General features: G+C 42.6%; 1 protein-coding gene across 1 annotated transcript; it reads right to left on the bottom strand.

The window, feature by feature from the left end:
- Nucleotides 1-634: 634 nt before the first annotated feature.
- On the bottom strand, nucleotides 635-1,793 carry LOC147606400 (calmodulin-like protein 3). Its single transcript, XM_086792106.1, has one exon. It carries the CDS (start codon nucleotides 1,757-1,759, stop codon nucleotides 1,061-1,063), a length of 699 nt encoding a protein of 232 aa, XP_086648232.1. The 5' UTR covers nucleotides 1,760-1,793; the 3' UTR covers nucleotides 635-1,060.
- Nucleotides 1,794-14,463: the final 12,670 nt, after the last annotated feature.

The raw sequence follows: 14,463 nt of genomic DNA, 5'->3' as shown, positions 1-14,463 counted from the left end.
CCCCCCACGGTGCCGTGCCCTCACCCCCGCCCGGCCCTCGCGGAGCCGTGCCCGAGCACCCCCCGGCCCCCCCACGGTGCCGTGCCCGAACACCCCCGCCCGGCCCCCGCGCACCCGTGCCCGAACACCGCGGTGCTGTGCCCTCACACCCGCATGGCCCCCAGGGAGCCGTGCCCTCACGCCCCCCGGCCCCTCGCGGAGCCGTGCCCGAGCACCCCCCGGCCCCCCCACGGTGCCGTGCCCGAACACCCCCGCCCGGCCCTCGCGGAGCCGTGCCCTCACGCCCCCCGGCCCCTGTGCAGCTGTGCCCGAACACCGCGGTGCTGTGCCCTCACGCCCGCAACATGTTGTATATCTGTATTAACACTCATTCATAATAATGTGGTATAAAGATGATTAACGATGCAACATGTTGCACAAAAATTATATATATATATATATATATATATATATTGATGCACTTGTGGTATAAAGATGATTGATGATGCAACAAATTGCATAAGAAGTTGTAGCAAATTACACATTAGAAAATACCATGAAACATTTGTTAAGATTCAATGAAATTGATAGTACCAAGATCTTATATATATATATATATATTCATGGTTGAGTAACATCACAATGGCTACTTCAAAATACCTAGAGTTTTTGTAATGCTGAATTCATTCTTTTAACTTTATCACATACTAAGGGCATGTATACATCTCTTTGGCCTCTTAGACTATTGAAAAAGGAGGAGGAAGGGGGAGAATCTCCGCGTGTTTATCTCTCATGGCTAGGGGAGTCTCCCTTGTCCATTGGGAACACACCTCTCATGGCTAGGGGAGGCTCCCTTGTCCCCCGTGTCCATTGGGAGCACACCTAAAATTCTAGGTGAGGGAGGGTGACCCCAGAAACAAGGGTGGTGTGTAGAACCACCAAGTTTCTACACTACCTAAGTTCAACAATTAGGAGGCTTGAAGTTTATGTAGGGAATGTTGTCTAGTTATTTGGGGAGGGATTGTTCTATCCCTTGTGTGTTGGTGAGTAGTAAACTAGAGGTGGAGGGGTTTTGTTCTAACTAGACGTGGTGGGTAGGTATGCCACAAGTGGTGAGCATTTTTGTGAACTCAAGAAAGTCGACCTGCCCGTCACCGTTGTCATCTATGCGCTCGATCATGTGCATGCAAGCCTGCAGTTGCTCTTGTCCATGGGAGGCCAATCCGAGGCAGCAAAGCACAGAGTGCAGCTCCGAGGGCGAGATGAAGCCGTTCTTATCCTTGTCAAATACATGGAAGGCCTGCAACATCAAGTCCCCATGCAATTGCTCATCCTTGTCATTGTTGACAACACCATTGGCATCACAAGCAGAGTTGTAGAGAAGCACAAACTGCTCCTCATTCATGTGCCCCCCCGCCGCCCCGGAGTCCGCCATAGAATCTTCACCGCCTGAGATCGCCGGCTTCTGGGCGATACCTCCCCCGGAGTCCACCATAGAATCTTCACCGCCTGAGATCCCCAGCTTCTGGACGATACTGCCCATCTCTTGGGCGCTCACCTTGCCATCTTTGTTCTCATCGAACAAGCCGAACACTCTTCTCAAAGCTTGCCGCCGTTGGGACGTCAATTGATGCGCTGCGCCGGAACCCGCATGGCTAGCTATGGAGTTGGGATTAGGGAGCTCATTAAGTAGCGCTAATTGCTGATCAGATGAACGGGTGCTTACAACGCAGCCGTAGTGCCACAGCAAGTCCAACTGCGGCAATGGGTTAACCTTCATTTGCCTGATAATTACCTCACAACGAAGCTCTACAATACTGTTTCTGTACAGTGGCCAATCATGGGGGGCGCGACTACGTTTATAGAACCAAACTCGAAGCTTCGTGGAGCCTTTCATACCTGAAACTCGAAGCTTCGTGGAGCCTTCACAGCCTGAGCCTCGAAGCTTCGTGGTGCCCTCCTTACCTTCACCTTCTCCAAGCCTCCTGCATGACTTCCAAGTTGTCCTTGCATGGCTTCCAAGTTGTCCTTTGTAACCGATAAGGAGATCATGTTCTTGACATTTCCTACCTACACCAAATACCTACACCAAAAGTCGGCTCATAGTTAGAAAAAATGCTATGCTACTCCGTTAACTATTTTATGTTACACCAAGTTAACTACCTTGTGTACACCCTGGTAAGCCAAAGCTTGTTGCTCCTACTCTCCTTTAATGTTTTCCTAAGTAGTTCTAGCTCGTTGTAGTTATCTCCCTAATTGGCTTTTGTAGTTATCTCCCTAATTGGCTTCTTGTGGCTTATACAACTAACCTGAACAACTAATCAAGGAAGCCAACTAACTCTCCCTCCCCAAAGAGAGCTCAACTCTTCGAGGGCTTCATTTTGGCACGACTGTGTCCACAACCACTTGTACCTCCACATTTGGAGTTTCTATACCATCATTTTAGGCCTCACAGCTTATGCATGACTTTCTTTGGCCTCCACATGATGTCACTAGCACTAATATTCAATTGATAAAAGTCAAACCAGACTTTTATCAATTTTGTTTGGTTCCACTTTTGAGACTTTACTTAGTTTGTTGATTTCTCCTTTTGAAGGATCTACCCACACTATATCAATGCTACTCATGTGCATATAACTCAATAAAAAGTTACCTTACAAAGATTCTAGAATGCAATCCCATCCATCAATGTTTGAAAACAATTCCTTGAAATCTTCAATTGTACATAGATTACGATATGCAAAAATCTATCCTAATTAAGAGAGAGAGAGAGAGAGAGAGAGAGAGAGAGAGAGAAAGTAAGAGGGAACAAGTGATTAGCACTAATTACTCCCCCCAAACCCTAACCCTGAGCACACCACACATGGTAGATTAGAGTTGCAAGAGAGAGGGAGAGAGAGAAAACTTCACTTCTATTGCACAAATGGAAGCATGAGTTACAAACAAGAGAAATTGACTTTTAAAGTTCCAAGACTTTTCCCACTAGATCGCCGCCCAGGAGTAAGTGACTTGGGGCACCCAAAACATAGTTACAAGGCTTTTCTCTATGGTTTGGCCAATTGACCACGATCCTCTTGTCTGTCCTTTGAAGCTCAATACTTGGGAGCATCTTTAGGAGGCTATTTTTCTCATCAAATGATGGGATTTACAATACAGCACAGGCGCCCATTACATAAGTGTAGATATACTTGTCATAGGAATGTGTTAACCAATATGTGGTTAACATACTCCCTTCCTGAAGTCGTTCACGTCCTCATGATCGATGAGGGGTTTTCGAGGCATGTGGGGAAGTGTCGCACTGGGTTAATTCTCCTGTCTCTCTCCAGAAATGAGGAGTGGGGTGCTAGTGAAATGGAAAGAAGTTAGTGAATTACTAATGATGATTAAGTATCAAACTAGTCTGATGGGCTCTTATGAGTTTGCTTTTTTGTATGTGCCCAATAGTACTCAAGCCTTGGGATTCTAAGAGATATTTGGGAACCCAACGTTGCCAAGTGATGAAGGTCCGTGGTTGGCGAGGCTTTTGGATTTTTGTCGACGAGGCTTTGAGCTATAAGGTGGTTGTCAACACGAAGGAGAGGATTTTGATTGTGTCTTTGGGAGCCACAAGTGTGTGTTGCCTTCATGGAAGCCTTGTGCTTTGAGCACACTGGTAGGCACCCAACGTTGTTTGCTTCGCTGTGCTTGGGGTTGCCAAACTCGTGGTTGTGGGACCTTTTTGCGGCTTTCTAGGGAGTTTCTGTGGGGAATGAGCATAGGTGGCATGCTTGGGTAGCCAAAGGTGAGGGTTGCCTTCATAGTAGCCTTGTGCTCGAATAGGCGGTTGAACACTATATTAGTGAATTTGGGAATTTCCCAATTCCCATTTTTGAATACTTAAAAAAGGGGACATGGATAACATGTTTGTAAGTTTCTCAAAACCCTATCATATGACCTATCGTTGGAAAGCGCTTGAAAAATGGAATCTAAAGAGCTATAAAGCGCTCATTTTGGATTAGTGGTATTTAAGTTATGGTTAATCCAAACTTTTGACCACGTGTCCCAAACTTGTGGGAAATTCCCATATTCCCCAATATGGTGTTGTTGGGGATGAGCAATGTTGAAGGTTTGGCTTAGGGCTGGTTTTTGTTGGCTTAGTTGGCCTTTTGCGCTTGGGTTTTAGAGATGGCCATTTGGGGATCCATAGTTCTGTGTAGCCATTGTAGAATCCCTGAGCGTTAAGAAGATTCTTTGGCACCCACCAGTGATTGTCATGATAAGAAGATTCTTTGGCACCCACCAGTGATTGTCATGATAAATATATGAGGTCAGGGTGCTTACAGTGTGTGGGTGGTCGAGGTTGTAGAGTTGAGGGGAAATGTCAACAACAATGAGGATTTATTGTCATTGGTGGATGGTGTCGACAGTGGTGGGGCCAAACGACCAGATTTGGTGAGGCATGGGGGGTGGGGGAATAGGGGAGACTGCTAGTGTGATGAGGAGGGGGCGTGAGGTGGAAGGGAAGTCGAGGGTGAGCATGTGTGTATGATTTCCTCTTGGGGACACAAGAGGACAATGGCCTTTTGGCCATTGATTTCCATGGTGGTTGTTTGTTTGCACCAATTGATTTGGCAGTGAGTGGCATCAATCCACTCCTTTCCAATGATAATCTGGCCTTGGAATGCTCTTGCATCTATAACATGAAATCTACATTCCAACTAGTTATTTCTAATGGATATTTTAGGAATTAAAGACCCAACACTCATTAAATGCATTTCATGTGAAATTTGAATATAAGTATTTTCTTTTGTTAGTGTGGGTTTTCTAAGAACTTTCCACGCCTCCAAGAATATGAGATTGGTGTGGACCATAGAATATATGTGGGCTTGCAATCATTGTAGACCATTCTCGATCGGGAGTCCAATCCATATTCTTGGTGGGTTGACCTCTCGTGGTAGTTCAGGGGCAGTGGAAGACTTACTAGTTATTGTGGGGGGTGAGGAGTAACCTTTGTGGAAGCATTTGTTGTGGGTAGAGGATTAGAGATAATGCACTCCCCATCCTAGAGGATCATTTTTACCTTGCCTTGGGGAAGCTGGAGGGTAGTTGTGTTGTCAATGGAGTTGATTGTACTTGTAGCATTCTGGACGCAACTTCCACCTCACTTCCTCCAAGGATAATTGCTTCTTTTGTTTCACCTATGGGAACCACATAAAACTTACATGCCAATGGGTTAGCCTACAATATGCACAGTTTGTGTAAAAGACCCAAGGCTTTGTATACGTTGTCCATTAGGCAATTTAACTTTGGCATGTTCAGTTTAAAGAGAGGGTTTGCCCAAAGAGACCCATGTTTCCCATGGTAAAAGATTATGGCTAGCTGTGGGGGGAGACAGCCGCGTAAGGCATGTTTTCTTTGCATGTTTCTACCAAAGGGGAAATCTATCCAGACCCGAAGGGTGGTTGTTTTAGGTTGTGGAGCTACACTTACACTCAGGGTGTTAAGTGAGGCAATGGCTTTCTAGGGTTCATGAAGGATCTGGCTATTTGGGAGCAGGAATTGTGTGCTGAGTTTGCGACCTAGGAGGGTGTCAAGTGTAGTAAGGATTTGAAGCCAATCCTGGTTGACTTCGTCACTATATTGATAGAAGAGACCGTGCATGGCACCCGTGCGTCATCAAGGGCTTGATGACAAGCCTCACAGACCGAGAGATCATTAGTTTTGGTGGTTTTAAGAGAGGGTTTGCCTAGAGAGACCCATGTTTCCCATGGTAAAAGATTATGGGTAGCTGCGGGAGACAGCAAGGCATGTTTTCTTTGCATGTTTCTACCAAAGGGGATATCTATCCAGACCTAAAGGGTGGTTGTTTCAGGTTGTGGAGCTACACTTACACTCAAGGTGTTAAGCGAGGTAATGGCTTTGTAGGATTCATGAATTGAGTGCCGACTTTGCAACCTAGGAGGGTGTGAAGTGTAGCAAGGATTTGAAGCCAATCGTGGTGGTCGACTTTCTCACTATTGACATAAGCGATCGTGCATGGAACCCGCGCATCATTAAGGGCTTAATGACAAGCCTCGCAAACCAAGAGATCATTGGTCTTGGCGGTGGTCAGAGAGTCTTCAGCAAAGGAAGATTTGGCCATGGGATGTGAGTGCCAAGTATATAAATTGACCTTAATCATTTGAGACTGTTTGCGGAGGTAGACATGATGCAAGTCCCACTCATGGATTAGTCGAGTTTGTCTCATGAAGGGTTGACCCAAGATGGCATCATAGGTGCCATTACGAAAGTCCATCGACTTTGTCACTTGACGTAAGCGATCGTGCATGGAACCCACGCATCATTAAGGGCTTAATGACAAGCCTAGCAAACCAAGAGATCATTGGTCCTGGCGGTGGTCAGAGAGTCTTCAGCGAAGGAAGATTTGGCCATGGGATGTGCGTGCCAAGTATATAAATTGACCTTAATCATTTGAGACTGTTTGCGGAGGTAGACATGATGCAAGTCCCAGTCATGGATTAGTCGAGTTTGTCTCATGAAGGGTCGACCCAAGATGGCATCATAGGCGGCATTACGAAAGTCCATGACCACAAATGTGAGGTGGAATGTCATGTCACATAGTTTGACCTTGAGGTCATGCACTAGGCCCATGGGTTTTGCAGAGTTCCCGTCTGCAAGCTTGATCATCAATTTGGTGGAATCAAGGCATGGTTGGCCCTAGTTTTCCTAACATGTTTGTGTGAGGATGCTTACACCATCACCTCCCCATCTAGGATGCCTTTGACCACATGTCCATTATAGGAAATGGCAAATGCTAGTTTTTTGTCATCACCTTCAAAGTATTTTCCTAGCACATTGACACGAATTGTTGGTGCGCCTTTGGGTTATGGGTGGTGGTGATGGAGTAAGTCTAGATGATGGGGCTTAGATTCATCCGAGGAATCTAAGGGAGCTTCCTCCTCAACATAAGCCTATAGTTTGTGTTCCATCCAATCCCGAAGGTCATTCCGTAAATTTGGACTACCTTTTAACAAGGTTCCAATGGGCATGTGGATTTGGGAGGAAAGGAAGGCAGAGAGATTCGCCAGGTCACATTGATGAGTAGGGGCTTCTTGAGGGACAAGGCCTTGATCAGGGTGGACCAACAATAGTATATGGAAGTTCAATTTGGTTCTTATTTGACAGGTGTGGAGGTTGAGAGGTGGTTGCAATAGAAGGATAAAATACCTCAGCAAATTTGGTGTGTGGACTTCGTGAGTCGCTGTCGGACTCTGTGTCAGTATTCGCATCAATTTTTTTGATGTGAGTGTGGGATTTGGGCTTGGCCGTTTGTAGAATAGGCATTGCAGGGAAAAAATCATCATTTTTCAACATCATGTTGGTGAATGGATTGTCCTCGCCCGTTGAGCATTTTAGGGGCTCCTGCCTTACCTGGTGCAGAAGTTGAGGTTCAATGGGGAACGGTGCACGCTCAGGCGCTCAATCAAAGGTTACAAAAATGGGTGGCGGTTCAAGTTGAGCCTGGTATTTCTCTACTAGTGCTTGGGCCTCCTGAAGACGTTTCTTCTTCTCAAGGATGGCGTTGGGATATGTGGCCAATCGTTTTTCTTGTTTGGTGAGTTTTTGCTGGGCTACATGGGGGGAGTGGCAGTTCGGCATGATCATTGCTCCTGGAGGAGGAGGATGTTGTCTTTGTTGAGCTCGTGCGGATGCTAACCCGATCGTCTTTGTGACCAACATGCCTAGAGCATTGTTTCTTTTGGGATGTGGCCTTCTTTATCTTGGCCTGCAACCGTGTGATGACATTGAATGGGACTGTGGATATCTTCCCATGTTGAATGCTTGAAAGATCCCTGCCCCCTCCGCGCAACGAATTTGGGGGTGCTAATAGCGAAAGTAGTACTTCTTGCATAGGGCAGAGCCTCTCACTCGGAGCCTTGCCCCCACCACGGATATCCGGACAAGAGACTAATTCCTCGGTTCTTCCAAAACTGAATCTAGAAAAACTGCACGGGCGATTCCTCCGGGATAATTTATTCTTTCGTAGAGTCAAGAGCCTTAACTAACCAAATTGATCAGACCAAACCTGTAAGTCACATGGTCAGATCAAGGGAAGAGTCTTGCACTTGGATCATAGAGACCAACGCTTTTTCCTCATCAAGAGGCACAACCGTTGATTCTTTTCCATAGAACAAGGGTTATCCGGGATTTACTTCAACTATTAACTTAACAGAATTGAGTCTCATTTTAGGGATCCATCAGTCCGGCCTAACCCCATCCAATCCCATGGGAACCACCCAACCGCTGTAATGATAGGATCCATTTAGGAATTTGGTTATGTTTTACCCCGGCTATCAGGGAAAAGAGTTCCCAGACCCCCTAGCCAACGTTTCAAGGAAAATTCAAGATAGTCACACCACTTACACACCCAATATGAAATTCTAGATAGTCACACCACTTACACACCCAATATGAAATTACCTTTTTCACAGATTCAGATGTCTTTAAAACAATCCGTTAATGAAACCATAGTATCACTGATCATAATCCACCAAAATATCTAGCTTGAATTCTAATTTTCAATTATTCCTTCATTGGTGTACCTATGGTATCATTGGTACCAGAACGCTCACCACCTGCTCACTCAAGGGCCTTTTCGATAGTTCCTAGCTCATAGTACCCAGAAATATAATCAAGTATTACATTCATTTCTTCCCCAGCGTACCTATGGCATCATTGGTAACCAAAACGCTCACCACCTGCTCACTCAGTGGCCTTTTAGATAGTTCCTAGCTCATAGTACCTGGAAATATAATCACATAAGAAATATCCAAATGGACTCTCCGTTGTTGTGAAGATCAGCAAGATCAACCAACAGATCCGTATAAAAGAGCCATGGACTCATCTGTTGAGAACTAGCAAGGCCAATCAACAAGATCCATGCCCGAGTTCAGAAAACAACACCTTGTTCCATTTTCTTCCTCGACGCACGCGTGGGTATCTTCAGTGACCCAGAGCCCGAGCACCGTATGGTTAGCACCCTCTAGGCTCTTTCGCCGCTTCCTTGGCCCCTCATCCACCGTACGAGAAGCTCACCATTTAAATCGAATCGAGGCTCGTCGACCGACCTTGCTATGTTGCAACTCTAGCACTTAGGTCTCCACGACCTCATTCACAAGATGGTCAAAATGCTTCCCCCCAGCATTCTTGACATAAAACAATCATTTAAAAACAGGTCATAAATACAGTTTCTAAAATGAACTCTCATCTTTCCACATTGTTCCACATCATTTCTCGTTATTCCACATTCTTCTTCATCAATTCACATTGCTTATTCCACATCCAGCTATATCTATTCCCATCATCCTTCATCCATTCTCATCCAATCACATCCAATCACATCATATTACATCATCCTTCATCCATTCTCATCCAATCACATCATATCACATCATATTACATCTCATCACATCTATCCACATTCATCTCATCACATCCATTTACATCTATTCAAATCCTCATCACATCACGTCACATCCACCCTCATCACATCTCATCCATTCATATCTACCCATATCCACATCACATCCATTCACATCACATCTCATCTACTCACATCTACCCTGATCCACATCACATCCATTCACATCACATCTCATCCATTCACATCTACCTAGATCCACATCACATCACATTCATCCACCTTACATCTCATCCATCCATTCACATCACATCACATCCATTTATATTCATTTAGATCCACATCTCATCACATCACATCCATCCACATCACACCTCATCCATTCACATCTCATCACATCACATTTACATCCATTTACATCTCATCATATCATATTCACATCACATCACATCCATTCACACCTACCGAGATCCACATCACATCCATTCACATCTACCTAGATCCACATCACATCTATTCACATCACATCACGTCCATTCCCATCTCATTACGTCACATTCACATCTCACCACATCCATTTAGATATCTTCACATTACATTCACATCCATTCATATCTCATCGCATCCATTCACATCTCATCACATCCATTCATATCTCGTCACACCCATTCACATCTCATCACACCCATTCATATCTCATCACACCCATTCACATCTCATCACTCCCATTCATATCTCATCACACCCATCACTTTCATTGCATCCACATCACATCACATACATTCCATCCACATCTATCCATATCACATCACATACATTCCATCCACATTTATCCTTATCACATCACATTCATTCCATCCATATCACATCACATCCACATCTATCCATATCTCATCACATCCATTCACATCTCATCACATCCATTCACATCTCAAATTCATCCACATCCATCCATTCATTCACATTCACATCTATCCACATCCATCCATTCATTCACATTCACATCTATCCATATCCATTCACATCTCATCACATTCATCCATATCCATCACATCCATCCATATCTCATCACATCCGTTCACATCACATCCGTTCACATCTCCTCAAATTCATCCACATCCATCCATTCATCCATATCTCATCACATCCGTTAACATCTCCTCAAATTCATCCACATCCATCCATTCATTCACATTCACATCTATCCACATCCATCCATTCATTCACATTCACATCTATCCACATCCATTCACATCTCATCACATTCATCCATATCCATTCATTCATTCACATTCACATCTATCCACATCCATCCATTCATTCACATTCACATCTATCCACATCCATCCATTCATTCACATTCACATCTATCCACATCCATCCATTCATTTACATTTACATTCACATCTATCCACATCCATCCATTCATTCACATGCACATCTATCACTTCACATCTCATTCTCACCCATTTACGTCACATCACACCCATTCACATATCATCACATCTCATTCACATTTTATCACATCCACATCCACATCCACATCCATTTACATCACATCACATCTCATCCACATCCATTTACATCATGTCACATTCATTTACATTCATTCGGCTCTACATCACATCTTGTCACATCCACTTTTAGTACTATTTTCTACTTTCGATATCGATGGGACTTTTCTAAGTTTCTGCCAATTGCTTGGCCTAGTTAAAGGTACTTTTTCTTGATGGATATTTTCATATTCTTTCTCAAATTTCTCAAGTGAAATATATTCAATATTCTTCTTTTGAGTAAAAGATTCATGGGATTTACAAAAATCAATTCTACCCATATTTCCCAATAAAATTAATAATGCTCAAAATTCCACTTTTGATAAATACTCATAATTTGAATTATGTCAAAAACTCCTCTTTTACCATTTAATTACTTGGATCTCAAATATCATGGAAATTCCTCTTTTTGTATAAAAATAAATTTACCAAAATTTACTCTTTTCTTGAATCAATTGATTATGCATAATTTTAAAAAAAAAATTCTCATGAATATGATGAAAATCATATTCATGATGAGAAATATGATGAAAATCATTTTTTTTTGCATAGGATGTCCAATCCTAGAATATGGTAGGAAGTCCTCTTTTAGCATTATGCATAAAAATAAGATATGTATTATATTGAAATTTTTGCCATAGCTTCGCTACTGCTATTATTGATAATTCTTAATTTTTTTCTAAAGAATAAAAGCTTGTATGATAGTAGTTCCTCTTTTATGCTTAGAATCAAACTATGAATTTAAATCATAATTTTAACCATAAAATTAAACATAACTATGATTATCCTCCCACTAGATTAAGCTAATTTCAACATTCCTCTTTTCCCAAATTGTTAGGATAATCCATTTCTCATTTAGAATGAATTAGAGTAGTTTTCAACTACTCATAAACAATCTAAAAGAATTTACCATTATTTTAATAGCACAAAATCATGAAAATATATTTTTCTTAATCTCTAGCTTATCAAGTCTAGAGTTTAGCTTTGAATTAAGAGACTATCATTGAGAAGCATCCTTTTTCAAGGGATTTAGCCATAGATATGTCTATTCTTTTAGAGAGAGAGATTTACTTAGAGAAAGCATTACAAATAAGTATAAAGATTAACTTTCTCTTAATTAAACATTAAGACTTTAAGGAAAAGCTTGATTTGAATTGAAACAATTATTTAGAAAGATTCTCAAGCTTAAGAGGGGTTAAGAAGAAGAGAGTCATTGAGATAAACTGAAAAAACCATAAAAATTAATTTTACCTCCAAGTTTGGCTTGATTCTCTATTAGCACTGAAGCCCTCGACCAATCAATTGGTCCACCAAGAGGAGAAGAGCAACTCCAAGAGTTGTTGTAGAGAGAGAGAGCTCCAAGCTCCCAAGAGAGAGAAAATTTTAAGGGATAATAGAAAATATGATTATTTTAATATAATACTGGCATGGTATAGCTCCAATATTTTATTAAAAATGACTGAGGGTCTATTTATAGGTGAGGGAGGCCACTAACCAAGTCCAATTGGGTTCTAGAATTTTTGAGGTTCAGTTTGACTCAATTAAAATTTGGACCAGTTTGGCTCCCTTTTTTATTTGGTTTGATCCAGGAGAGAGGAGAGATAAAAATATCACAACTTTTTGAATTAAAAACCCTTCCACACATGTGAAAGAGGCACCTACCTCAAGAGTCTCCCTTTCCTTACCAAGGTGTCAAAAATGTATCATTATTCCAAAATATCTCATTTTTTTAGTAATATCTCATAATGTTTAACTAATAAACCTTGTACTCAATCAACTCTTCATCTTATGTGAGCATTTATCCATTTTTGTGTATTTTCTTTTATTCTTTTGGATTTATCTCATCCCAACACTTGGATTAATCCAGTTGGCCCATTGGAACCTTAATTGAACCATAATCCAAAGATTTTTGAAAATGTAGACCCTTAGGCTAAGGTCCCTTATACCATTTTCAATTAGTTCCTAATGCACATTGGAAAGTTCGTTTTCAACTTTTGTTTCAGGGGAATCCATTTTAGACACTAGGAGGATTTTTATATCCACAAAGATATCTCAATTTCAGATTCTCTCTCTAGACATTTTCTCTCTCTAGGCTAAAACAGGGTAAAACAAAACTTTCTTCTATTTCAGAGAGGGGAATAATTACAAGAACAGAAGGGGAGGTTCTTACACCTTTACACCTCAAAATATGGAGGGAGGAATCTTACAATGCTCAGCACGTTGAGGGATGGTATGCCTTCAACTATGGAATGAGAAACTGATTACAAAGGCAATCCTTATAGTAATGGTCAATTCCTCAGCCAATGACATTGTGGTTGCATTGGTAGACATTTCTTTTGAGGGAATTCCACCACTCTATGGGATCCATAGAAAAGGAAACACAAAAGAGGTGGCTTTTCTCTGCAGGTGCACCTATAGTGTGCACAAGTGGTGTAGGGTGGGTGGTTGCAAGATGAGGGTACTCACTTTCGTTCACTCTCTCTAAAATTGGGACATCCATGCATCTCGGGCGGAGTACCTCGATCGTGATAGTGCCGCGAATTAAAACACGACACGTGCCTCCCAAGCCTAAATCGACATATCTCGATCGAGATGCCAACTAATGCCACGCTAGCAGGTCCGGGTTTCCAGGCGTCATCCATGTCACCAATACATGTCACCGCCACCACATTATCTCGATCGAGATATCTATGCCACTCGGATCCACATCAGGGCCACGCTGTATCCCCCTAGGCATATTTGACTAACACATCTCCATCGTCCACGTATCTCGAACGAGAAATTAACATCAAATCGCGACCATTCATTGTTCGAGGTAATGGGATACAATCTCCACCGTCCCCGTATCTCGATCGAGATACTGAGATTAAATCTCCACCGTCCAAATATCTCGATCGAGATACAGAGATACAATCTCTACCGTCCAAATATCTTGATCGAGATACGTAGATGCAATATCCATCGTCCAAATATCTCGATCGAGATACGTAAACGCAATCTCTACCGTCCATTCACGTAGGTTGGAAGATGCGATCTCAGCCGTTTAAATATCTCGATCGAGGTATATAATGAATCTTGACCGTCGACATACCTTGTCGTGGTAATGACTTTAAATCGTGGCCGTCCATGTACCTCGAACGAGATAGTAATATCAAATCTCAGCCGTCGACCAACCCTAAAATTAAGTGTGTATCTTGGCCGTACATTGCACTAACCCTAATATCCAGAGCGTTAATCTTGCAAACCCTAAATTGCATGATGTTACCGAACCTTGATCGAGGTTATAAAACCGAAAAACTTTTTTTTTGCCTCATTGTCACAAGTCGTTTTCACTCTCCTTGCTCTCTTGATTTGGATTAGTATTAGTGAGCCCATTAGCATTGTTTTATAGCTTCATTAGTGCTACTTAGCACTAAGCATTAGACCATTCACATTAGACCCTTCACATTGGACCTTTGTGTTTGGCTTAGGTTTTAGCATGGAGTCACACGAGGAGGGCCACGAGGAGGGCCGCTCATCTATTGCGGACCT

Source organism: Cibotium barometz, chromosome 57 (genome assembly GCF_041138505.1).
Source record: "Cibotium barometz isolate CiBa-2024 chromosome 57, ASM4113850v1, whole genome shotgun sequence".
In the NCBI taxonomy this organism is placed as follows: Eukaryota; Viridiplantae; Streptophyta; class Polypodiopsida; order Cyatheales; family Cibotiaceae; genus Cibotium; species Cibotium barometz.
Note: the sequence above shows the minus strand (reverse complement) of the source record. Positions and strands in the feature narration are given on the sequence as shown.

Coding starts and splice junctions, on each gene's coding strand:
- LOC147606400 (XM_086792106.1), bottom strand. CDS start 1,759: ATGAAGGTTAACCCATTGCCGCAGTTGGACTTGCTGTGGCACTACGGC.